This window comes from Daucus carota, chromosome 5 (genome assembly GCF_001625215.2).
Source record: "Daucus carota subsp. sativus chromosome 5, DH1 v3.0, whole genome shotgun sequence".
Taxonomy (NCBI): Eukaryota; Viridiplantae; Streptophyta; class Magnoliopsida; order Apiales; family Apiaceae; genus Daucus; species Daucus carota.
The window spans coordinates 9199841-9224732 of record NC_030385.2 but is presented as its reverse complement, the minus strand read 5'-3'; the positions used below and the strand labels follow the sequence as shown (position 1 = coordinate 9224732).

General features: G+C 34.6%; 1 protein-coding gene across 1 annotated transcript; it reads right to left on the bottom strand.

Moving 5' to 3' along the window:
• Positions 1 to 133: 133 nt before the first annotated feature.
• On the bottom strand, positions 134 to 19489 carry LOC108222761 (DExH-box ATP-dependent RNA helicase DExH6). The gene is made up of 14 exons (XM_017396659.2): positions 18073 to 19489; positions 16423 to 16513; positions 15907 to 16213; positions 15752 to 15826; positions 15266 to 15310; positions 12491 to 12581; positions 12327 to 12385; positions 11492 to 11656; positions 9408 to 9460; positions 3556 to 3589; positions 3366 to 3455; positions 2266 to 3270; positions 899 to 1975; positions 134 to 811 (listed from the first exon to the last, which is right to left on the bottom strand). The coding sequence occupies exons 1-14, from the start codon at positions 19289 to 19291 to the stop codon at positions 362 to 364; spliced, it is 4761 nt and encodes a 1586-aa protein (XP_017252148.1). The 5' UTR covers positions 19292 to 19489; the 3' UTR covers positions 134 to 361.
• Positions 19490 to 24892: the final 5403 nt, after the last annotated feature.

Here is a 24892-nt window from a genome sequence, read left to right as displayed (position 1 = left end):
AATATATAGATTGTCACAGTTTGTAGAAATTTATCTGGTCATCAAAAACGTTTTAAGAGCATCTCTAATCATGAGAAACCCTTAGCTAAAAGCTTAGTTTGGCTTATCAAAAATGAAAATTATAGCCAACATCTTCAAAAACGTACACTCCAACTTTAAGATATTGGCTGAGCATCCAATTACATATACTAGTATATTACCATTCAATTGCCTTTCTCGATGGTACATCTTTTCAAACCACAAATTTTTTTAAAAAATCCTGAATTTCTAATTACTGAGAAATGTCAGAGTTTGCAAGATTCAGGTGATGGCGGTTTGAACCGGTTATCTGTCACTAAAAATTGGCAGTCCGATTCAAATACTAAATACATTTTGGTATTGTCAATTCAGAAGGTGGTAGTTGCTTGTGACAATAACCAGGTTGGTCAGACTTATCCCTTTTCATGGACCCTGACGCTTTACCTCCATGGTGAAGCTTCCTGGATTTAGATGTTTTACTTCCATGATGAGGCTTCGCGGATTTAGATTCTTTAACTCCATGATGAGGCTCTTCATCTCCTTGATGACGCATGCAATTCTGTGAGTGGTATTGCTGCATAAGAGAAGTTAAACAAAAGTCTTGGCTCGAAGTTCCTTTCTCTCGTACAAGTTCCGACTGTTCAGCTTCAGGTGCACTAGTTTCTGAAGTCTGCTGGTTCTTATATTTTAATGTTGAGGGAATACCAGATAGTCCGTCATATGATAGAATACGAGCTACTGACTGTATGGAGTCATCAGCAATCTTCGACTGAGTCCCAAATGAATTCCTAATCTAGAAAGCATAAAACTTGCAATGAGAATTAAAAGGTTTCTGAAGGAATTTACTTGAACAAAAAGATAGGCAAACAGTGTAGATTACCTTGAACAAGGTTGCTGAAGAGAATCTCTCTCTTAAGCAGCATATCTGAGCAACATCAAGAGCTGTCGACTCAAAAGTTAGCCACCGATCAACAACTACCTTTACTATATTACTAGGACTTGACATAATTGTCTGTCCTACAGGGGAGTCTTTATGCTTGTGCACTTCATTGTCATCCTCAGTGTCCTTGCCAGAAAATTCAGGTGCAGTACCCCCTTTGTTTTTATCATCCTCTTCACAAGGAGCCACCATAATCTCTTTTGCCAGCAACAGTAATGGAAGCGGACCAATGACACTACAGTTCTTAACAAGCAAACCCGCATCTCCACGGATTATCTCATCGAATATGATTAATGGTTCAGAACCATCAGAAGCTAACATATAATTGGATGAAGAAGAAGTCAATCGAACCTTCACACCACCAGCAGTCTCCACAATACCTTTCTGTCCACGTTTATTCAGAGGCAACTTTCCCACCATTGGATAGAAACCAGCAAGGAGCACAGCATTGCGTATACCAGGGTCATGGGCATTAAGGCTACAACAAGGGCCGTCTTTGGGAATAAACCTTTTTCTATATAACTCACTCAGGAATTTCTTACGCATTCTGGACACCATTTTCATGATGCCAGGAGACAGATAGTACCTTGAACAAAAACTTGCTCCTTGACCCTTTTCCTGGGCTATCTTCCAGCATTCAAATGCAGCTATTACCGCGAGTTGATCACCATGCCCACCATACAGCGAAGCTAGCTCCAATTTAGCGGATATAGCTTTCTTTTTTTCAATAGGATCCATGGGTTGATTAAATGGATCTCTATAACTTGAGACACAAGCTAGAGTTAAAGCAGGATCAAGGCAGTTCAATAAAATGGCAAAGAGAAGCATCTTGGTCAGTACTGGATGCACTGGAAAAGAACCTAGCTTATTTCCAAGCTCGGTGAGTTCTTCATCAGGTGACAAGGCCCCAAGTTCTTCAAGAATACTGATCGCATTTGTCACGCTCTGAGTAGCAGGAGGGTCCAACAACTTTTCTAAAAACTCACCAATCTTGCGGGCTGGATCAAGAATCTTGATCTGCCAGGGAAGAAAATTAAAACAATAAAACCTCAATGAGATTCCTTATATACATGATAATACAGCTATCACCAAATATTATAATTACAAAAGTTTACCATCTACTACTAACAAATCTGGAAAAAATATAATTACCAAGATGCGACAACCAAAAATATGCTAAACTAGGAAGACAAAGGAAAGCTAGTTTGCACAGCCAATGCTCTAAACCAATAATACAGAGCATTCAAACACAAGTGTGCCAATTGGAAAATAATTAGATATTCTATATTTGAAAGGAAGATCAATACCTGTAGACAAAGTTCTTCAAGAGGCATTCTCCTAACCTCGGGAACTTGAAAATCCAAAAACGAGGCTTCTTTGATTTTCGAATATAAATGATAACAGATACCTGGCTGACAGCGCCCAGCACGTCCAGCTCGCTGCTTTGCACTCGCTTTTGAAATCCAAGAAGAAAGGAGTGTTGATACATTAATACTAGGGTCGTAACTTTTCTCTTTCATTCTACCACTGTTTATAACGTAAACAACATCATCAATGGTGATGGACGACTCAGCAATGTTAGTTGAAAGAACAATTTTGCGACAACCAGGTGGCGGCCTTTCAAAAACTTTCTTTTGTTCTATGGAAGGGACCTTAGAGTGAAGAGCTAAAAGTAAAAACTTAGAAGCATCACTGAAGAAGGAGTTTCGCTTTAATCTTTCTATTGTTCTCTGTATATCATCCCACCCAGTAAGAAAAACAAGGATGGCTCCATCAGTCGAGTCAGTGCAAATTTTCTTTAACAATTTTTCTATGAGGACAAAATCAACTAGCTCAGAATTGACATTTGCAAGATATTGGTCAAGTAAACACTCTTTTTGCTCAGTATTCGCAACTTGTTTTTCCATGTGTTTCTTCAAAATCTCAGCAGCTTCCTTCTGGTTCTCTCGTTCGGCCCACTCAAGTGCTGTTGCTCCATCATTATCTTGTAAAGAGTAATCCGCACCCAGAGAAAGGGTCATGCAAAGCTCTCCAACTCTGCCTTTTTTGGCGAAGACCATTAATGGAGTTACTCCAGTTGTTGAATGCTGAAAATCTAATATATTAAACCCTACTTCAGCTGTAACCAAGTCAAGGAGGGGCTCATACTCATCATTGGACCAAGCCAAAGTAATAGTGTCATCTATAACAGCTCTATATTCCTCTGACAACAAGATATTCTCACTTGTAACTAATCTTGAAGCACTTTCAAGGTGATTATTTTCATTGGATTTCAGTATAGAAAGTATATCCTCCAGATAAAATGTTTTAACCTGAAGACCATGGTACAAGTTCAACACAAAATAAAACTTTAAATAGAAAACAAATTGAGAAGGTTGGCATTTCATGAAATGAGAAGAAAGTTTACAGGATAAGTGAACCCAGGAACTCTTATGACTGGGCAGCCACCAAAATATTGTGAAAACCTTTCAGCATCAATTGTAGCACTCATCAGTACCTGCCAGGATTCAGCTGGTTAAAAGGGGGTGCGGGATATTTATTTCAAAGAAGTCTTCATCGTAACTAATATATTACAAAGAAATTCATATATTACTTACAAGACGTATGTTAGGCTTTGAAGGAAGCAGATCTCTGCAGATAAAACAGCTACCATCAAATATCATATGTGATGTAACCATTAATTGGGACAAAACTAATAGAATGCTGTACATATCTCTCAGGACGGCTAATAAATCAGAATATAAGAATTGCACTAAAGATCGAAACCAAAACGTTGAAAAACATATGTTTTCATTTTTTCCGACAAAAGAAAATTTAGTGCTAATAATAAATAACAATGCCAATGAACAAACTAGTATAAAGCATATATAACAATGATAGATATGACATATGATAAAAGCAGCTAAGAGATAATGGGGGTATGACAAAAAGTATTATCATCACAAAAGGATGGAATACTACCCTCTCCGTCCAATCCATCTGATAATGACTATAGTAACATATTTTCTTGTAGTACTATCGATTAAAGCAAATAATAAATTTCTAACATTACATGAACAAGGTCAAATCACAAGTTCAAATAAACTCCTTTTGTAAAAAGAGCATCAATTTGGATTCTCATAGTATGCGCACATACAGTTCGGACGCGATATTATGAATCACATGTTCAGTGCAGTTGCGTTATGCAACCTCCATCCCATAATAAATGAGCCATTTCCTTTTTCATGGACTTTGTGGCATGTGAAAATGGTACGTGTAACTAATCTTATTTCATCCTTTCTGTTTGTCAAGGAAAAATATTGATCTTGAACTCTATACCAAGCAAAATACACAAGATTCAAACAACTTGAAGAGCGTGCAAAAAAAAAAAAAGGTAGTTCATTAATTCTGAAATGGCAGAGTATAAAATAAAAGGGTGAGGACACATTTGCAAATACATTGACTTGATAAGTAACCAACTTAAATTAATATTCTGATGATGAACAATGTTCCTGTTAATCCCCGATTTGCAAATTACCCGCTAAAGCTTAGAAGGTAGCTTCACCAACTAGACCTGCTGATTACTAGAACAATCAAGTTTTATCAAATTGAGGCTGGTGGTTTTTAAGTTTGTAAAACCACACAGCTATCTTTCTTTCACGGGACAAAGAGTATGCCAGTCCCATCAATTATTTACTCCCGTGTGTGTTTCATAATATTGACCAAGGGATTATTATCCAGTGATTAACAATGATAAAGAAAATGAATTATAGGATGAGATACAATATACGTGGTCAACGCAAGTATTATGAGTGACTAACTTCGTTCAGACAAAATATAACCTTCAAAATAAACTCGATAAAATACACCTAGTTCATTTAATAAGCTTAAGCAGTTATATCAGCAGCTCACATAAGCAAAACGAGATGCGATGCTAACCACAGCTAAAGCACATCGCTATTCCCAAGCGACAGGTCTTCAGTAAAGCAGTCCACTTGTGGGGCTTCTAGCCACTTCCAAATCACAGGTAAAGAGCACTACTTTTCAGATGTTGACTTTAACTTTAACTGGGTCATCTAAAGCCCTATTTCTCAGCTGACAGAAAGTCTTGTCCTCCTTTCATCTATACGAACTGCGACTAAACACATATAACATCTTCCTGACTTCTTCTATATACACACTAATATATTTTTATATAATGGCTATACGCACTGATGCAAAGTATACTACATATAGACACACACACTCTCAGATACTATATATAATGATTAGACACACATAATTATCGTCTTATTATTTTTGTCACTAATTAGTATAGATTAAACAATATACGACTTTAATAAGGTAAATATAGTTATATATCACTGATTATACTAAGCTATTAGCTATATATACTGATTATAGATATGAATGTGTGATTATATATTCGAACATGTGTTGCATGAAGATGAAAATGAAGAATAGTGAACTAGCTATGCATTTTGTTGTTAATTTGACTTCAAATGATTATGGACTTTGAATTTTAGAGCTGAGTTCAGTTGATTTATTATTTATGATAATTTATTTTTGCTTGTAAATGTCTTATTATCAACAAATTTTATAATGATTTACATTATATACCATGTATGTATATATGTAATTTTACAATAAATCCTCTTTAGGAAAGTCTTTCAAACTGTGAGGATGCTTAATTTTTTGAGTTTTGCCAGTTCAGATAAATTTTTATGGCTACATGAGTGCTTCGAAGGCTCTATAACTGCAAACCCCTTGACAAATTGGAGATTCTTAAGCTTGAAAAGTTGCTTGGGGTTATTTTCGAGGAAGTAACACTCAGACAAGTCTAAGTGTGTCAGACACTTGAGCAAACCAATGACATGTAAAATCCTCTCAAGATTATGACAAGCTCTAAAATCCAGAATGTACAAATTTTAAAGCACTGTGACCTGATCAGCAAGCAGCACTATTCTCGAGGTACCTTGAAGGCTGAGAAGCTTGAGGTGCTACCTAAGGCTGCAAAGAATTTCTCCTCGTCCACTACAATATGATGGTTGCCTATGGACTGCCACCTTCCCAAATAAATAACTACATTTTTCATTCTGTGTATCCATTCAGACTTAATGTCTTGAATAATTTCGCTCACATCGAAAACTAAGTGGAATTTCTCAAACTCAAAATCACTTTCAAGCACATGTATACCAGTAAACAAGGCTGACTGGAATGAAGAACGGTGTTAGCTTTAGGTCTACAAGTGGAATGAAAACCAAAAAACCTAGCCCTTCCAGCAATTGAAATTACAGCAGAAAGGATGAAAGGTGGCAGGAACGTTTAGGAACTTTCCTACAGTTTGGTTTTGTACATCTGAATTCTTTGTTCCATCATTCTCTTATTTCGACATACCGACAAGGATATCAATATCAATATGAATACCAAAGAGAAGTTGAAATGAGAAATCAAAGGCAGTAATGATAACCTTGAGTGAACCATGGACAATATTTGTAAAAATTGCATGGACAGTAAAAATTAATTGCAGACTGTAAAACATATTCTATATCTGAAATCTTTGTGAAAACATACATGTAATAGACCCTTAAATCATGTAAAACCGAGTAAAAGTGAATGGGATAATAATGGTCAAAGTTTGGTTATCAAATTTGAATATATTTCACTCATTTTCACTCCGTCTTACATGATTTAAAGGGATTTTGCATGTATTTTTGCTCAAGAATTTCAAATATAAAATTATTTCGCAGTCCGAAATCAATTCTATTACATTTTACTCAATTTTACTTAACATAAAGGGTATTATAAGTAGAAAAAAAGTGTACAAGGTTACCACAGACACACGCAAAAAATATGATGGTAACATTGGGAAACGCCAATTATACAATGGTACCATAGTATCCCTGAAATAAAAGGTGCAAGTATAGTATCTGAGGAAAAAGGGAGGAAACAAAGGGAGTATACGCAAAAAAAATAAAGAATAAAGACTCTGTGTAGGGTCTGACCAGGAAGACTACAATTCGCAGTCTCCTCATTGTAACAACAAAGAAGGTATCAAACAATTTCTGCCAGCTGCTATACTTTGTTGTATCAGAACTGAGTGATGATGTCAACTCACTGTTCTTCACTAAAATTTGTTCTTCATTCAGAACCAGAACAGGTCAATTCTGTACAACTCTTGAGCTACCAAGTAGCTGTTCTAAGGATTACTATATGTCTCCATGTGTGACAAGAAAGGTCCCATTTTTTGTTCGTCGAGATGCTTTGATGGCAATGGTCATAATTCTGGCTAAATATAATGTGTGTGTGTGTGTGTGTGTGTATCAAAGCATGAATGTTGGCTTAGTGTTACTATTCTTTTTGTTTGGACAAGTTCTGCGCACACTCATAGACAGAACCACAGAGGCACCACACTCTTTATTTTCTAGTCCATAATGGTTTGTGTACATTTTGTAACATTAATGAGTGAACCGGCCGTTTATATACTTTGCTGGTTGATCCTTTATATCTCTGTAAACTTCAGTGGTTAAAATGGTATTAAGCCTATTTTCTCTCTGCTCTAGTTTGTTCTTGGGCGATCTGAAATTCTTTGCTTTAGCTCAAGTTCTAGTCTTATAACCCCATAACTCTGCCAAGTGATTGAAAAAATATGACGGCACTTCACCTGAGGTATAAAGGGTAAGGTTTTTCAAGGTTGGGATTTGGATGATCAGGGGTATAAAGAATAAGAGGATTAACACCAAATGATTTTGGAAAACTATAATAGAGGGGATCTTGGAAAAAGCTTGAATTTGCACAACTAGCATCCTGCTATAAGATGATTTCCGCTTAGGAACACTGTCCTATATAACAAGAAATAATCATAAAATTAATTTGGTGTTATTAACGATAATACTAATATAATTATCTGCATTTTCTAATTTTCTTAATAGATAATTAGAAGGAAAAAAAAAATCTAGTACACATACATTAGCCTCTAACGTAAAAATAATTACTAACATAATTATTTAATTCTCCATATTATAACCTTTATTAAATTAGAATATTTTCCCATAATCCACAAAATCAAATTATAACAACTAATCTATCCAAGCTATATATATACATAAGCCTAATAATAAGGAATACAAATTTGCTTGCTTCAGTTGCACCCTCGATCACAAAATTTAAAAGTTTTAAACGCAACCTTCAACACTCAATCTGTACCAAAAACATTTATTTAAGGTCTGAATATATTAATTTCAGCAGGGATACACTATGGGTATATCTTTGTTGAACATAAAAAGCTTACTTGGAACAAAAATAGAAACTTTTCAGTTCAACACACACACACACACACACACACACACACACACACACACACACACACACACACATATATATATATATAGGCTCATGATCAAATAGAAACCACCCTTAAAATAAAAACTAAAAACTAATTAGGTTTAGTGATATTCTCAGTACAATTTAGTGATATTCTCTTTACAATTTAGTGATCTGTGTTGCAAAAATTGGTGAAAATTGCCAGAATTCGGGGAAAATCTGCAGATCTGTTCTTGTACTTGATTCTGGTGGTGGAGATGGTGGAGGTGGGGGTGGAGATGAAGGTGGTGGACATGGAAGGGTTAATGGAGCAACAATTTCAGCAGATTCAATAGGTTGCTATGTTCTGTAGTTGTTGATAAATAGACAGAATTAGGTCTTTAAAATTGGAATAAATCGAGAAAGATGAAGGAGGTGAGGACAACGGAGGTGGAGGTGCTGCGGGTGGAGGTGGTGGAAGAGGAGAAGATGAAGAAGGAGAAGGTGGAGGTGGGTTGGATTCGTTGGTTGTAGATACGGTGAGGCAAACATGGGGAGGCTGTCGACATGGAGGGGCGGTGGATATGGATGGGCGGCGGACATAGATGAGGTGGCAGCATGAAGTTGCTGGAAGTGAAAGAGGAGAAGGTTGGGTTGGAGGAGAAGGTGGGGTTGTGGGATAATTTAGTGATAATCTCCTTAGAGTTTAGTGATAATCCAGCTGGGTTTTTAGTTTCTAGGATAAGGAGGTTTCTAGGGGAGCATGACTCTCTCTCTCTCTCTATATATATATATATATATATAGAGAGAGAGAGAGACAATGGTGATGATAGACAATGGTGGCAAGTCATGGAAACGTCTGGTAATGGTGGTAAGAGGTCCATTATCACGATTTGGGTGAAGATGATGGTCATATACGTTGCATATATGTGTATATATATATTTATATCCGCGAGATATGCTATATATAAATTAGTGGTTTCTATTTGATCATGAGCCTATATATATATATATATATATTAAAAGCAAGTTTTGTCATTGGTATAAATTTGTTACATTCAGTTCCCATTAGATCGATACACCATGTCTTCAGCACCAGAATACTTTTTAACATTTGAACAAAAAGAATATGGAAATAAAAAATAACTGACAATAGATTAAATTGTACCTGACAATTGCTAGCAGTAAATCTGAGAAATGATCACGTTCATGAACTTCATCCTACAACATTGTTATCAAGTATAAGACTATAGAAACACAATGTTTACTTCAAATACCGTACATCAACATAACAAAAGTAAGACTTACATGTTAAAAGCACAACAACAATCATCATTTTAAGAAAATAAAGAAATTTAAAATTCTACGACATGTTTATTTACAATTGGGTCCACTAGACAAAAGTAAATAAACTTTTGAAATCAACAATTGTGCATCTGGAAATATCCACTACCAAAACCAATTGGTCACCAGATTCCATGTATATATTGACCTAGTTTCATCAGGTATCATTGGACATAACAAAGATTGAAATATGTGCATCGGTCATATCCTTCAAATTTTGGCCAAATGAATGACAAAGAGCAACAGTGGAATATTTTATTCCGCTACATCTAACTGTAGCACATCAAAGAGAAGTATTAACAGAAGATGACAGTAGAATAGCAAATACAAAAGGAGCACATAAATTGAAACCACGGCCAAGAAACAACACAAAAAATGAGCAAAAAAACTGAAGGACCAAGGACTTATGGGCGCCTCTCTGTGTGGAACATAACGAATTTAACTGCAAAATCTAAGAACTATATAAACACGGAAAACAATATCAAAAAACAAATAAGGTAAAACCAGGCTAATAACCAAAAATGGGATAGCAGTAACAAAAACATATATGATCGAGAATTCTCATGTGGACTATTCTGTGTGGAATGGAAATCGATTCGACGGCGGAGTTAAAACACAGATGATATCAAATAAAAATTCAGGTTATATCCACGTTAAAAAACCAACGGAGCAGGGAAAAAGAAAAAATAGACAATTGAAGATTTTGATCTTGTTTCCAGTAATAAAACTAGGCCGCACAAACTTTTTTCTTTCCCTCTTTTTTTTCTTACTTTATCTTCATTAGGTCCAACTTAGAGTTCAATCAATTACAGATAAGAAGCTGAAGCTGAAGTTCGGTGAAATTTCAAAATGTTGGAAATATTGTTTTGCATACAAAAAGCAGCCCGATAATGCATAGGGTGACATCTAACTGCCACACCCAGCTTTTTAGCTCAAAAACAAAAATCTAATTCATGAAAAATGAGACAGAGTATAACACTTATTGGTTTTGAACATTACTAATAGAACTGGTGAGTTTCACCAACTCTGCCAATATTAAATGAGAAGTATAAAGATAATATTATTTTTTTTTAAAAGGAAAATACTTTATACCATCTAGATTGACATTATGTTTGAAACTTAAAACTTTAAAAAGAGTAAGAAATGGAAGGACTTGGGAAGATGATGAAGATGAAGAGAATAAACTGAGACATGCCTTGATTATGGGAACACATTTGAATCCCCTTAAGAATACATATTGAAAGTCCTCACCTTAGTAATTGTAAGATTTTCTATTTTTGGGTAAAATGAATATTTTAATTATATAAAAATAATAACTAACTATAAATGCAATTACATTTATATAATATATAATGTTTATTAGAAAAGTAACTATAAAGGGATCATCGTAACATTCCAGATACCTAATCCCGTACCACGTACCCGAATGACCCATGAACCATAGAACACTGAGATTAACACCTCATAGCCTACTTTTCTCTGCTTATCTGCTAATTGGCATGTGATCACACTTTCGCATTTTCCCACTTTGTACAGTAAGTAAGAAAATACATATTATGTTCACTGTGGCTAGATTTTACAAAGTCTTTCTCTGATAACATGTATAATTAATTGTAGGACTGAACTACTTGTATAGGGACTTTAATGGTATATGTAAGTGGTTGATTTATAATACAGCAATTTTAGTCTACAAACAGAAGTAGGCTTTAGAGTAAAAATAACAAGAACTAGTGAACTAAACATAAAAACAAAATTTAAAGGGAATTTAACAAAAAATTGCAAAACTCTCAGACACTAACCATTGTCATTGCCACCTAACAAAAAGCGACGATAGAAATTCCAGATTTTGTTGTACAAGGGGGTTTCAAAATAAGTGAGATGTGCAATTAAAGTCAGCATTTATCATACCACAATAATGTGTGTTATGCCGTCAGGCCCAGTAATAGCATCCCTAGTTTTGGAAGATTCCTTTCCTAGATTGTTGCTTCCCATATTAACCAAAAGCCTTAAGAGGACTCCGGTAGTGCAAAATATTATAGATGAATTTCTCCCACCTTCACTCTCCATCTTAATCTGAAATATACATAATAAGATAAGGATGTATAGCATGAGTATATATGTTTGTGAGTAGGTACGCTTGCATGCTCGTGTACATATATGATGATACAAAAAGAAAAAAAATCCAGGATTAAAGTATTTATTCATTGCTCAGGTCAATCAGTTGCGGAAGACCAAGCAAATAAAGAAAAATATTACTTGCACTCACATATGCACCTCTAGCTTAAGCATTCTCGTCACCTTGAGTGAGTAATCAAAATAGTATGACTATCATAAATGTCTAAACACTCTGTTTTCTATATAGGAATGTTACAAAAACAATATAGTTACCTAACATTATGCTGTAATTATCGTTTTCGTCAATACATAATAATCAAAGAATCAATGAATGGAATAATTATCTGAGCTAACCACAAAGCAAAAACCACGGCAATGCATCAGGGAGTATACAACATCTTCCAAAGTCAATTACAGACAACATTGCAAAATTTAGCATGAGATTGATGCTAAGAAACGTGATTCCTCACATCACCCTTTTTTCTTAATAATCATGATCTGATATACCATACACCATACGTGACAACAGTTATCATATCCACTTTTGAGTAAGTATAATATCCACTTCCGAGCAAGTAAACAGAAACAAAAGCATACACCAAGACCTAGACTAAGCTGCAGTTATTACCTTGTACCCAACACTGTTTCCTATACTTTCGCCTCTTTCTGAAGCAATCCTTCCAGCAACTACACATACACTATTATATAAGATTCACACATAGTTGACAATCAATGATGGAATTGAAAAGATTTACAATATATATGGAAGATGCAAAGACAGCTATTATTCACCTGAAACTGCTGAAATTCTCCGTGGTTGAGTACAGACTATCTTACATGTCTTACTTTTACTCCATACATGGTCCAACACATATTGTGGGACCTGCATCAGAAAATTTTAATCACACCAGTCAAGAGAGTTGATTAGCCTCGCTGATTTGCAGCAAGTCTGCAACTAATAAAATTAGTCAAATATTGTATATTAGTTGCAGAAACATATATTTGTATGTATATTAGTGTGCAGACTGCAGAAATATATATTTGTATGATCTGCTATGATTATTCTGAAATTTTATATGTTCTACTTCATTGTAGAAGTTATCAATTAGGAATTCAGATTTACAGTGATAATATGATTTCTTTTAATAAATCACATGGTAATAGATAATAATCATCTATTAAAAATCTAGATAATTATAAGAATTAATTTATTATATATCAAAGAAAGGTTTTGCTTGTGTATTTGGAGATGTAATCATTCAGTTCATACAGAAATTTAATTAACTGCAAATGGAATAATATTAGATAACTTTTAAGGATATTTTTGTGCTTAAACCCTTTCTTAACCTTCTCTTGCATCACATTGGTAGTAGAACACCAGAACATCCTCCATCCCCTTATTTCAGTATATACAATGTCGTTTTCATGTAAATAGCTAAAAACACTATCGTTCCAGGGCATTTTTCACTCATAAACATATCATGAATGAAATACACAATTAACCAAAATCTACCTATACTCTTTGGATTGTAAGGTCAAACATTGAAGAAAGAACATAATCATGTGTCTTCTTGCATAAATCTCATAGTAATCATGGTTCAGATTTGCAACTTGATCTACTAATCCATGCTCTTAGGCATATAACAATCTTACTGACAGTACTCTAATGATTGGGACATGGGGTACAAGATATTGGAGAAAAAATGTAAACAATCATATGGCAACATATTAAAGGTCAAGATTTATCACGCAGAGTGTCCACGTACATGTTTTGTAAAGCCTAAGGTTTGTCAAAAAAGAGTAGACAGCACCAAGATGACATAACCCCTAAATGTCATGTGAAGCAATAAAGGATGGCAAAAAAATGACTTCACGGCTATGATTATTTTTACCAGGATATTTTGGAAGAAAAATCAGAAGTCCAAGTTAGTATGTGCAAAATCTATTCTAAGCCTCTACCTGTGGATGTGGAAAAAACTACCCTAGCACTCTACATTGACTTTGTTATACCAAAAATATTTAAACAAAGTCAAGTTTATAAATGATATCTACAACTAGCTTCAGCAGGTTCTTTCATCAATTATCTGAGGCCATACTCTCATGCATATCTTCTTCTATGGAGTTCTCAGTTATGCTTCACATCAAACTTGAGGTCCAGTTTTCGCATCTTTATCACACACACACACACACACACACACACACACACACACACACACACACACACACACATATATATATATATATTTGTGTTTTCTATAACAAATATCGTAGAAATTAAGTTTATGTCAAGAGCCATTTAATAGATACATGGCAATAGGTTATCTATTAGAAATACTTAACTTCTTATAAATTACCAATAAGGTATTACTCCTATATAACATGTTGGAATCAACAAATTTGTACTATATTTTAGAATTTTTTATCTTGATGTATATTTAATAATGCGAGGATTTATGTGTCTTTCTTTGAAGGAAATAGAATTTTTTTATTTGTTTTCAACTCTTTCCTCCTGTATCTTAATTTTCAACCCTTTATCCTATCTAAATATCTAATAATCAAATTAGTCTATACATCCACACATATTTTACTGTATCTTGGCGCGAACACGTTAACAAAGATCTTGAGTTCACACAAGCAGCTCCATTTTGGATCCAATACAGTTATGTTCTTCTATAATGTTAACATTCAATCACAAACTTGAATTTCGACGTATTCGTCCATTCACAAGCCAAATACCCTACCCTTATTTATTTACACTAATCTCAAACCTAAGACCTATCATGGACCTTATCATGGTAGAATTTCAAACTTTAACAAGATATCTATAATCTCACCCTGTATTGTAGTATGTCTAATTCTAATCACCAACGTTCTTTATTTAGTAAATATTAGAGTTGGTTTTGAACTCTTATTTCTTCATCTTTTTTGTCTAGAAGAATGGATTAAATTTTATGGGCTATGTTGTTTGCCATTTAAGGATAATGCTCATCAGTCACGCTATCTCAATTCGGCAAAATTGCAATTGATAAATCATCATTTATTCTCACATGAGCTTCCTCAATCTATAACTTGATTTTATATAATAAAAAAAAACTTTATCATTTTCACTAGTGACTAGTCAATGATCTACTGCACAAACTCTCCTCAATTGTTTCACTCTCCTCCAGAAGACCCGACCTTTTCATTGTGTTGGAAAGAATGGATAAAGACATAACACCAAAGGACGGAAGAATGTTCATATGGGGAGTTTCGAATTGGACTATAGATAGACAGTAAATGTTCAAATGATATCTGAATGGTTCCATGGTAATCAGTTAACCAGATATTACTATAGTTTAGTATGGGACATTAGTATGCTGCCCAACTCGACACTCAACCATGAAGGCTGGTTTCTAGCACTATTTCAATAACTCAAAAGCTTGCCATCACTCAATTGGTGAATGTTAGTTCTAGATGTGCAGTAAATTTGGATACATTGAGGGCCATATAATATCAAATCCTGGTCTGCCTACTAATTTATGTTGCAAAGTGCAAACTATATTAAGATACAGAGAAACAACACCAAACCTGTGTGGTTTTTCCGCATCCAGTTTCACCAGATATAAGCACCACCTGCATCAAAAATCAAAAATAGATCATAACATGAATCCTGTGAACTTAAAATTCAATATAGTTCAAGCGCATTTAATAGGACATCTGCTCAGCTTAATAAAGAATTTATGAGTTGCCAAGTTGAATTCATCTAGCCATTTTTCTCGAATTATAACACTTCACAATCAATACATTGACAATTTCCAATTACCATTATTTAACTAATGTGCTGCTGTTATGTAAAACTGAAGAAAAAATAGTTTAAATTCAAATAAGCTGAATGAATAACAATATATATATATATATGAAAATAAATTTTTTTTCTAGAATTTAGTCAGCTCCATTCAGCCACAAAAAAAAGAATCAGATTAATAGCTATAACATTTAACAGTGTAAATATATTTCAAAGTTATTATTGTTGTTTTTTAAAGCAACTTAATGTAGAGCCTGATTAACAAAAACCTGATGAGAATCTATAGCTGATGTGATGGCATCCCTAAAAGATGCAATTGGAAGCTTAGTCCTCTTTTCAGTAATCTGCAAAAACAAGTAATCAACATTTTGTACCTCGAAGATGTAATAAAGAAACATAATTAAGTTTTTTTAAAGATATCAACCTTTTTCAATTTCGGGTCACTTTCCAGTTTATTGGTAAGTAGTTCCACCTTCCTTTTAATATCAAACTTGCTCATTAAAGGCCTGCTAAAAAAAGGATCTGGTCCTTGTCTTCTGCTCGTTTTTTCAACAAATTTCCCAACCATCTTGTCACCCGATCCACAATCATATGGTGGATACCGTGTGAATAAGTTCAGTGAAACATCTTTTGCCTCTTCAGATAACGTAAAGCGAGTGATATTATTCTCCCTTATCTTTTTAGCCCTCACTCTACGCTTGTAAACAGTAATGCGTCGTCCACGCCCACTCCTACAAAAATAAAGGTTAATAACCCGCAGTATAATCGCTAAAAATCTTGACATTAGAGACAGTTGAGAACAACTCCTGAGATGTTTATAGTATGTAAAATTAGTTAAATACTTAAATACTATGTTTATTACAATTTGTACTGCAGTCAGATAGCTGACAAATATACTATGTATCATAAATATGTCCTACACGTAACCAGGACTACTCACCCGGAGCTTCTCGACGCCAGACCCATCTTACTGCACAACAAATGGACTTCACTACGCTCCGCTCTTGTTAAAGAGACATCAAATCTGTACTCTGCATACATTTACCAAACAACTCAAAATACAGAATAGTGTAACCAGATATGATAATTCTGTCATAAATATGGAAAACCTCATAAACCAAGTAGCACTATCATTTCCGTCAATGTATTCAACTATCATTTATGTTAGAAACAAAGGGAGGACAGTGATATAACGTAGAAGTAGATATAGAGAAACTTAGGACTTAGGAGAGAAGCAGGATAGCTAAGAGACAGACTAGAGACTCGTTTGAATTAAGTAGATAACTAACAATGTAAGTATCACCTAATATGGCTTATTTACCTTGACATATGAGTAACTGTGTCCTCACTAAGATATCAAGCCTTACAAGTTACTATGTCAATATTTATTCTAAACGGGCGTGCAAAAGCAAACCGCTCCAACTAAAATTAGTCATGCCTACATGGGCCCTCTTCCCCTTGACTTCCTTAAACATTCATTGCGAACATCCATAAAACTGGTGCAGCCTGCAAATCGGAAAATTAGACAGGCTCTTGCATGTTTACAAGCACACTCTAATTTTGTATTTCAACACTTTAATAGGTACCATATTCCACATCTTCACTCTCCAAATCCTTCTGTAAATACAGTATTACTATTTTATCCCTCATCTAATCCCCGTGTACATTAGTGATCATCTGAGAATTCCATGGCAGCAGTTTGCTTTGCCAAATATAATCATCAGAAACAATTTCGGTATGCTGTACCAACCAAAATGTATGCATGATATATCATGCATACATATTTCAACATCCATTTGAAAAGGATTCTACCAAACTTTTGCACTTATAGTGGAAATACTAAACCTAGAAGTCTAGAACTGTTCTCTTTAGATCAGGGCCATTAGGCACTTCATAGATGCCAGAAGCATAACTAGAATTTTAATTGTTCATCTACTCTAAAGCATCAGATGGTCTTTTGGATATTCTACAACACAATGCGAACAGTAAAAGAACCATCATATGGTCGCCATGCACCCCTATGTTATACTTCCTATTATCTCTTACACCACTATAAGGAATTACGCACTTACCCTAGTCGTGCAATCTGTCTCGACTCATTTATTAGCCAACAGTTCATCTAAAGATGGAGCTTGTGGTGAATTTCTATAAACGGATACAAGTTACTCCCTCTGTCCCATTTAATTGTATACGTTTCTTTTCAACTGCTCGACACGCATTTCAATGCTCTTATAGAATATAGTTCCGTAACTTATTTTTGAGATTTTCTTTTTCTGAATAAAAATATAACATCCAAACTTTAATTCAGAAAAAGAAAATTTTAAAAATAAATTACACAACTACACTTTACAAGAGCATTAAAGTCCGTGCCGCGTCCCCGTCCCCAAATGTATACTACTCAGGGGGACGGAGGGAGTAATAAACAGCACCAAAACCCTGAGTTTATAACCTGTTTATCATTTACATGAAGTATTTTACTTGAAATTAACAAGAGAACATTATAATGGTATCAAAACTGACTTGACACTATACTGTCCCCAGAGAAAAAACTTTTAAAAAACCTTATAAATTAAACAGGATATCTATTCACCTTGATCATCAGAAGCATCGAACCGTCTAAGTACAGATATTAATTTAGCCCGAGAATCTCGAGCAGCTTGTTGTTTCGCCAGACGCTCCTGCCTCCTTTGCATAGCTGGTCTACACTTCTTTCCTCCCTTATTTATCTGCTTTGGTTGTTTTGAATTTTTTAATTCCCCCTTAATTTCTTTCTCCCGGTCTTCTTGCAAGTCATCCTTCCCGCTAGCTTCTCCAACCTGCTTTTCAACATTAGTCGAGTCTCCCTCATTTCCATCCGGCTGTGTATAATCTATTTTGCCCCCCAGCTTAATCTGACTAGCTATTCTTAATGACCTCCGAACAAGCCTCTGCCTCGCCGACACCTTGATACTCCCCAAATCCATATCCTCAACGGCATCTACGTCCATCTTATCATTCACTTCCCCATTAATTCCTCTCTCGTAGTTCCCACTAATTCTCCTCTTCTTGACATTCGTCAGTTCTTCCGCTAATCTCGCCATCCTCCTCCTTTTCCTCTTCTCTGCTTTCGTCACCTTCGCACCACCTCCACCGCCTTGGCCCTCAACCAAACCCCTAATATCACTACCTTCCACCTCCCCCTTTTTATCACCTAGTTTCTCCTCACTACTCACCCCATTCAATCCTGCCTCACACTTCTCCTCCTTCTCCTTCGTCTTCGCCTTTGGATCAATCTCTTCCTCTCCGCCACTCTTCCCAATCACTTGAACCTCCACCTTCTCCTCCACCTCACTCCGCATCCCATTTGATCCTACCTCACACTTGACCTCCTCCTTATCCTCCGTCTTTCGATCACTCACTCCTCCAACAAACTCGCGATTAATCACAACCTCCATGGCTTTCGGCTCAATCTCTTCCTCTCCGCCACTCTTCCCAATCACTTGAACCTCCACCTTCTCCTCCACCTCACTCCGCATCCCATTCGATCCTACCCCACACTTCTCCTTCTCCTCATCCTCCATCTTTCGATTAATCACTCCTCCAACAACCTCGCGATTAATCACAACCTCAGTGGCTTTCGGCTCAATCTCTTCCTCTCCACCACTCTTCCCAATCAATTGAACCTCCACCTCTTCTCCGCTCCGATTCGAATTCAAAACAACATCCGTCATCTCCTCCTCATCGCCATTCGCTCCAAGCACAACAACATCTCCTTCCACATTTTCAGCCGCCGCCTCACTCGTAGCTCCTCCAATAGGATTGTTTGTCATCCTATTCTTGTTGGAAATGGTGGGAGATATCTATGGCTGTATTGTCGCAACAATTTATACGTTTGTTGCAGCTACAGTTTTAGGGTTTATGTCCAAGCGGCGACTTCAGTTTGGGTTTAGTGCTTTCCGCTCACTTTTTATAACTTTAGGGTTCAACTAAACCCGCAAATCACAAATGCTCAGCAATGGAACAATTGAAAGAGGATATTCTATATTTCATTTTATACCGTTACTATTGATTTATTTTATACGATATTTAAATTTAAATTAATAAGAGATAATTAATTTATACGTCCTTCAACTTTGGCCCATTTTTGATTCACGTCCTTAAACTAAGTTTGTCAATTTATGCATCCTCAAACTTTGTAAATTTCCAATTCAGGTCCCTCCGTCAGTTTTTGACTAACAGAAGTCAGTAATTAGGGTTATGAATTTGGGGGTTTTCGACTCGTTAATGGATTGTTGAAATTGATGGTATGGGAAGTTTCGGGAGGTCAAACCGAAGAGATTCATGTAGGTTTCAATGGCGGAGGATTGCCGGAATCAATGGCCATTTTCCGGCCGGCGGAGACATTGCCACCATTCCGGCAATCCTCCATCATTGAAACCTACATTAATCTGTTCGGTTTGACCTCCCGAAACTTCCCATACTATCAATTTCATCAGTCCATGAACGAATCGAAAACCCTCAAATTGAAAACCCTAATTGACTAACTTCCGTTAGTCAAAAACTGACGGAAGGACCTGAATTGGAAATTTACAAAGTTTGAGGATGCGTAAATTGACAAACTTAGTTCAAGGACGCGAATCAAAAATGGACCAAAGTTCAAAGACGTATAAATTAATTATCCCAATTAATAATCACTTAGATGATGTTTGATAATAAGAATAAGAATTGCTAGCAGACAAATCTGTTTTTGATTCCTCGATATTGATGGCCGGTTTTGGACATGTATGATAAATTTATCATAATGTTATAATATTAGAATAAATAATATTTAAAATCAAAAATATTTAGTTATATAATTATTATATTTTGATAATCAAAATATTTTAATATGAAACAAAAAAAATAAAGAGTGGATATGAAAGAAAAGATTGTCAGTGTTACCCATCACACACACTAAAAAATATAATAAAATCGTGAATATAATGATACGATCTCTAACATTCATAATTTCAATTTTTTATTATTAGCAGGATTTTCACGATTAATAAAAGCTCGTCATCAAACAAGCATTTTAGATGATTATTTCGTATATTTAAGGGACAGGGTCATGTTCTAGAGAGAACCACTAACCATAGAACCATAGAACCACAATTTTTTAAAATTAAAAAATATATAATATATTTGTTACATAGCCAAGGGCATTATAGACCCAAAATATTTAAGATAAAAATCAGCGCTCAATTTTGATTTGATTGACAACTTTCCAAAATTCACCAGCGCTACTACATCAGCAGCATCGAATCATTCTCGAATCATCAAATCTTCAGCATCTTCGAATCAAGTTTCTCTATAGAAGGTGAGAACAGTTTTATACATATATATACATACACTCGTCGATGAACTAACGAAACCATTGATTATACCTGCAGTGCACGAAGAACTGTGCAAATGAAGATTGTGCGATAACAACACAATGGATAAGATTAAGACTAGATTTTTTACCAAAATTTGTTGGTGTTCGATTGAAAGTCTTATCACAAAGCTAAAGTTACGAGTGGGGATATTGATGTTCACATGCTGAACCTCTGTCTAGATGAAGTCGTATCCACTATGTTTTCAAGTGTGTTGTCGGAGGTGATTAAAAACAATTATCGTGGAATGAGTATTGTTGTTGATATGAAAAAGAATGTTGTACAGTAGAGAGCGTTCGAATTGAATTGTTATTACAAATATAAAATTCCACCATAACTGAAGTGGCACATAAAGCGGCACATAAAACTCCACCTTAACTGAACCGCTACATAAATGTTCATATGCAGAACCTCTGTATATGGGAAGTCAAATCCAACAAGATTACAATTTGGTTGTTTGAAATGACTGAGAATAGTTATGGTGGAAGGAGTATTTGTGTGAATCGGGGAAAAAGTGGCACAAACATTAAAGTTCATAGTACGAACCTCTATCTATTGGAAGTCAACACCAACAAGTTTTGGTGTTGATATGAAAAAGAAGGTTGTAATGTAGAGAGCGTTCAATTTGAAGTGTTAGTACAATTCTAAAATTCTGAAGCGGCACATAAAGGTTCATATGCTGAACCTCTGTATATAGGAAGTCAAATCCAACAAGATTACAATTTGGTTGTTTGAAATGACTGAGCATACTTATGGTGGGATGAGTATTTGTGTGGAATTGGAAAAAAGTGGTACAAACATTGAAGTTCATATGTTGAACCTCTGTCTATAAGAAGTCAAATCCACCAAGTTTGCAATTTGGTTGTTCGAAATAACTAAGCATAGTTATGATGGATTGATTATTTGTGTTCATTGGGAAAAAACTGGTACATTACAGATCATTTGAATGAAATATCATCACCAAAGTTAAATTTCCGATGCGAAACTTACAAGTTTCTATTAGCTACCTTTATTAATTTTTGTATCTTCGATCTTGTGAATCATAGATATAGTGGGATGACTATGTTTGGAGATTTTTATTTTATTCCTCATTACCTAATCGTGGTACAAGGGATCATGTTCCTCTTAGAAACCTTGGTCTAGGAACCCTTTAAATCTTCAAGTATTAATAAGAGTTCTGTAGCAGAACCTTTGTGTATATTCACTTTAAAAAAGGGTTCTGTAGCAGAACATTTGTGTATATTCACTTTAAAAAAGGGTTCTGTAGCAGAACCTTTGTGTATATTCACTTTAAAAAAGGGTTCCATAGCAGAACCTTTGTGTATATTCACTTTAAAAAAGAAATCAAGTAAAGGTAAATTTAAAGTACACTGAGATTATAAAACGTGAAGAGGAAATGTGTAAGAATAATAGAGCTGCCAAAATTAGCGCAGTTCATTTTGTAAGAATTATAGTACGAGTGGTTATTGTAGTTGAAGGTCCATCAACCGTTAAAATCCAATGCAGAACCTCAAAGTCCTGATGTATAAAAATATAGTTGTCATGTAGAAAAGTCCCTATATACAAAAGTCCCTATATAGTAACCAGTTGGACAATTCTTGAGAATTATCTTAGCCTCACATTCACAGTTACGAGTATTAGTCATTCTACGTTTAATCGTTTTCTCCTCAAACCTTCCGGCGCTACCACACTCTACATATTTATGTGTCATGACTCCACCTTTGTATTTTGCAGAGCTCTTACGTACAACAAACCCGCATAGTCGCCCATATTCAGTATAAAATTCAAATGCAGCTTCAACATCTGGAAACATCTGATTAACATATGGCTTGGACTTCTTATCACATTTCGGTATCCAATATTCTTCTCCGTCAGGTGATGTGTACTTGTACGAATCCACATAAATATCTTCATTGAGCTCATTAGTCTCCCATGGAATGCTGAGTAGCAGATTGTGATCCGTTATTTTCAACATATATAATGTAAGATAAACACGTAGATTGTCAAAATATATAAGAATTGGTGTGCAGCAGCAGAACCTAAAATAAAGAGACGTAAGTATACATTCGTGTTTCTTCATGAACGCCCTCCATTGAGTACCAAATGAAAGAACGCGGGATGTAGTGTATGGAAAAATATGAAAAACAATCTGAAAGTAATACATACAGCTAAGTTGTAACTATTGTTTATGATTGATTTTGATTGATTTTCAATAAATGACAATATATGTAAAATTACATCACTATCCTTATAATTGATTGTACATATTTTATACTGATTGTCATATTATTTTTTAAGATTCCCTACGTTAATCTTGAGCCATTGAATCCAAATGAATCCGACGATTGAGAATTGGTTCTATGGTTCTATTTTAAGCCTTGGTTCTCTCTAGAGCGCGAAAGGGACATATGGTTGTGCCTCTAACACACATTCATCGTCTTGGTAGAACGTGTATTAAACGTTATTTTTATTCAATAATCTATGAAACAGCTAGATGTGCGTATAATAAAATGAAATATAAACTCGAAGGAGACAAGAAAATGAAGGGTATGAAAGAATCCAAGTCCATTACGAAAGTGTCTTCTTAAAACATATTCGCTCATCATTGTTCAATATATATGTATTACAAAAGTTTTACGAAATACAACGGATTACAATATCATTACCGAAGAACGATACCACCGACAAACTAGAAACAAGCAAGAGAATCGTTAGTAAAAAATTTAGGACTGAGATGTGTTTTGATGATTGTGTCTTTTATATGAGAGAACCATGTAACTCTATAAAATATTATTTATAGACTTGGCAAATCGTGTGTGATACTCTTCATAATTAAATAAATGTGCTGGTTGATAATAAATTAACAAAGAATATCAAAGACTAGTATGTTTGCCCGCGTTGCAGGTGAATCAATTAAATTCTTTTTCCAACACGACAAAAGAATTTTATATCTATAAAATAAAGTTTTTACAATAAATTTATAATCATATTTAATTAATTAATAAATTGATGAATACTTTCCATGTTAATATAGATTTTGTTTTTTTGCTATTATTTTTGTATCTTCTCTTTTTTTCTTTGTATTTGTGTAGATAAGTTCTTATTTGCGAATAGAATTCCTGTTTTTTGGTTTTGAAATGTCAAGAATTTATACTTTTTTAGTGTTAAGTGTTAACCAATAATGAATATAATTTTCATTATAGGATTGCTAGAAAAGTATGTTTTTATAGAAATTTTCATTTCTATAAGATGAAAATTTTATTTAGTATGTTTTGCCGCGTTGTGGGGGGAATAATTAAATTCTTTTTCCAATACGATAAAAAAAATTACATTTGTAAAATAAAGTTTTTACAATAAATCTATAATTGTATCTAATTTATTAATTAATGAATAAGTAAATTCTATGTTAATAAATTGTTTGTTTATTTTTTGCTATTAACTTTTTTTTTTGTATTTTGCCAAAGAGTTTTTTGTTTGCGATTAGAATTTCCGTTTTTGGTTTTGAAATATAAAGAATTTAATATACATTCTATGCATATTTATATTTTTTTAGTGTTAACCAATAATGAATATAATTTTTATTATAGGATTGGTACAAAATTATGTATTTGAAAGACATAATAAAATTTAATCAATAATTTTATTTTTACAAAATTAGTCAAAGTTAGACAAAGACATTAACAAAATTAGACAAAGTGTTTGATATTGAGTAAAAGCATTTTGGGGAAGCCATATGCCACTTTGAAGTCTACCTCTTTTCAAATCACCGCTTTCTTTATTTTCATTTCTTTAACTGAGGTAATCTCTTCACCCTCTTCTTGCACATTACACTTTCATTTTTTTAGAAGGCTGAATCGTTCCTTCAATTTTTGTAGCATGTTGGCAAGTTTTTCTTGTATCCCCAAGTTTGTAAAACTTTTTCTGTTACATCATGTAAATAAAACATCAGGCCCACACAGAAATCTCTATAGTCCAATCTCGATCAAATGTGAGAATAATTTATGTGAAGGCATGGGTGAG

Excerpts from the sequence above, each read along its gene's own strand:
- LOC108222761 (XM_017396659.2), bottom strand. The coding sequence starts at position 19,291 with ATGACAAACAATCCTATTGGAGGAGCTACGAGTGAGGCGGCGGCTGAA. Across the intron at positions 15,827-15,906 it reads GTGACCCGAAATTGAAAAAG|ATTACTGAAAAGAGGACTAA; the intron begins GTTGATATCTTT and ends TTGTTTTTGCAG. Across the intron at positions 3,271-3,365 it reads TTCCTGGGTTCACTTATCCT|GTTAAAACATTTTATCTGGA; the intron begins GTAAACTTTCTT and ends CATGGTCTTCAG.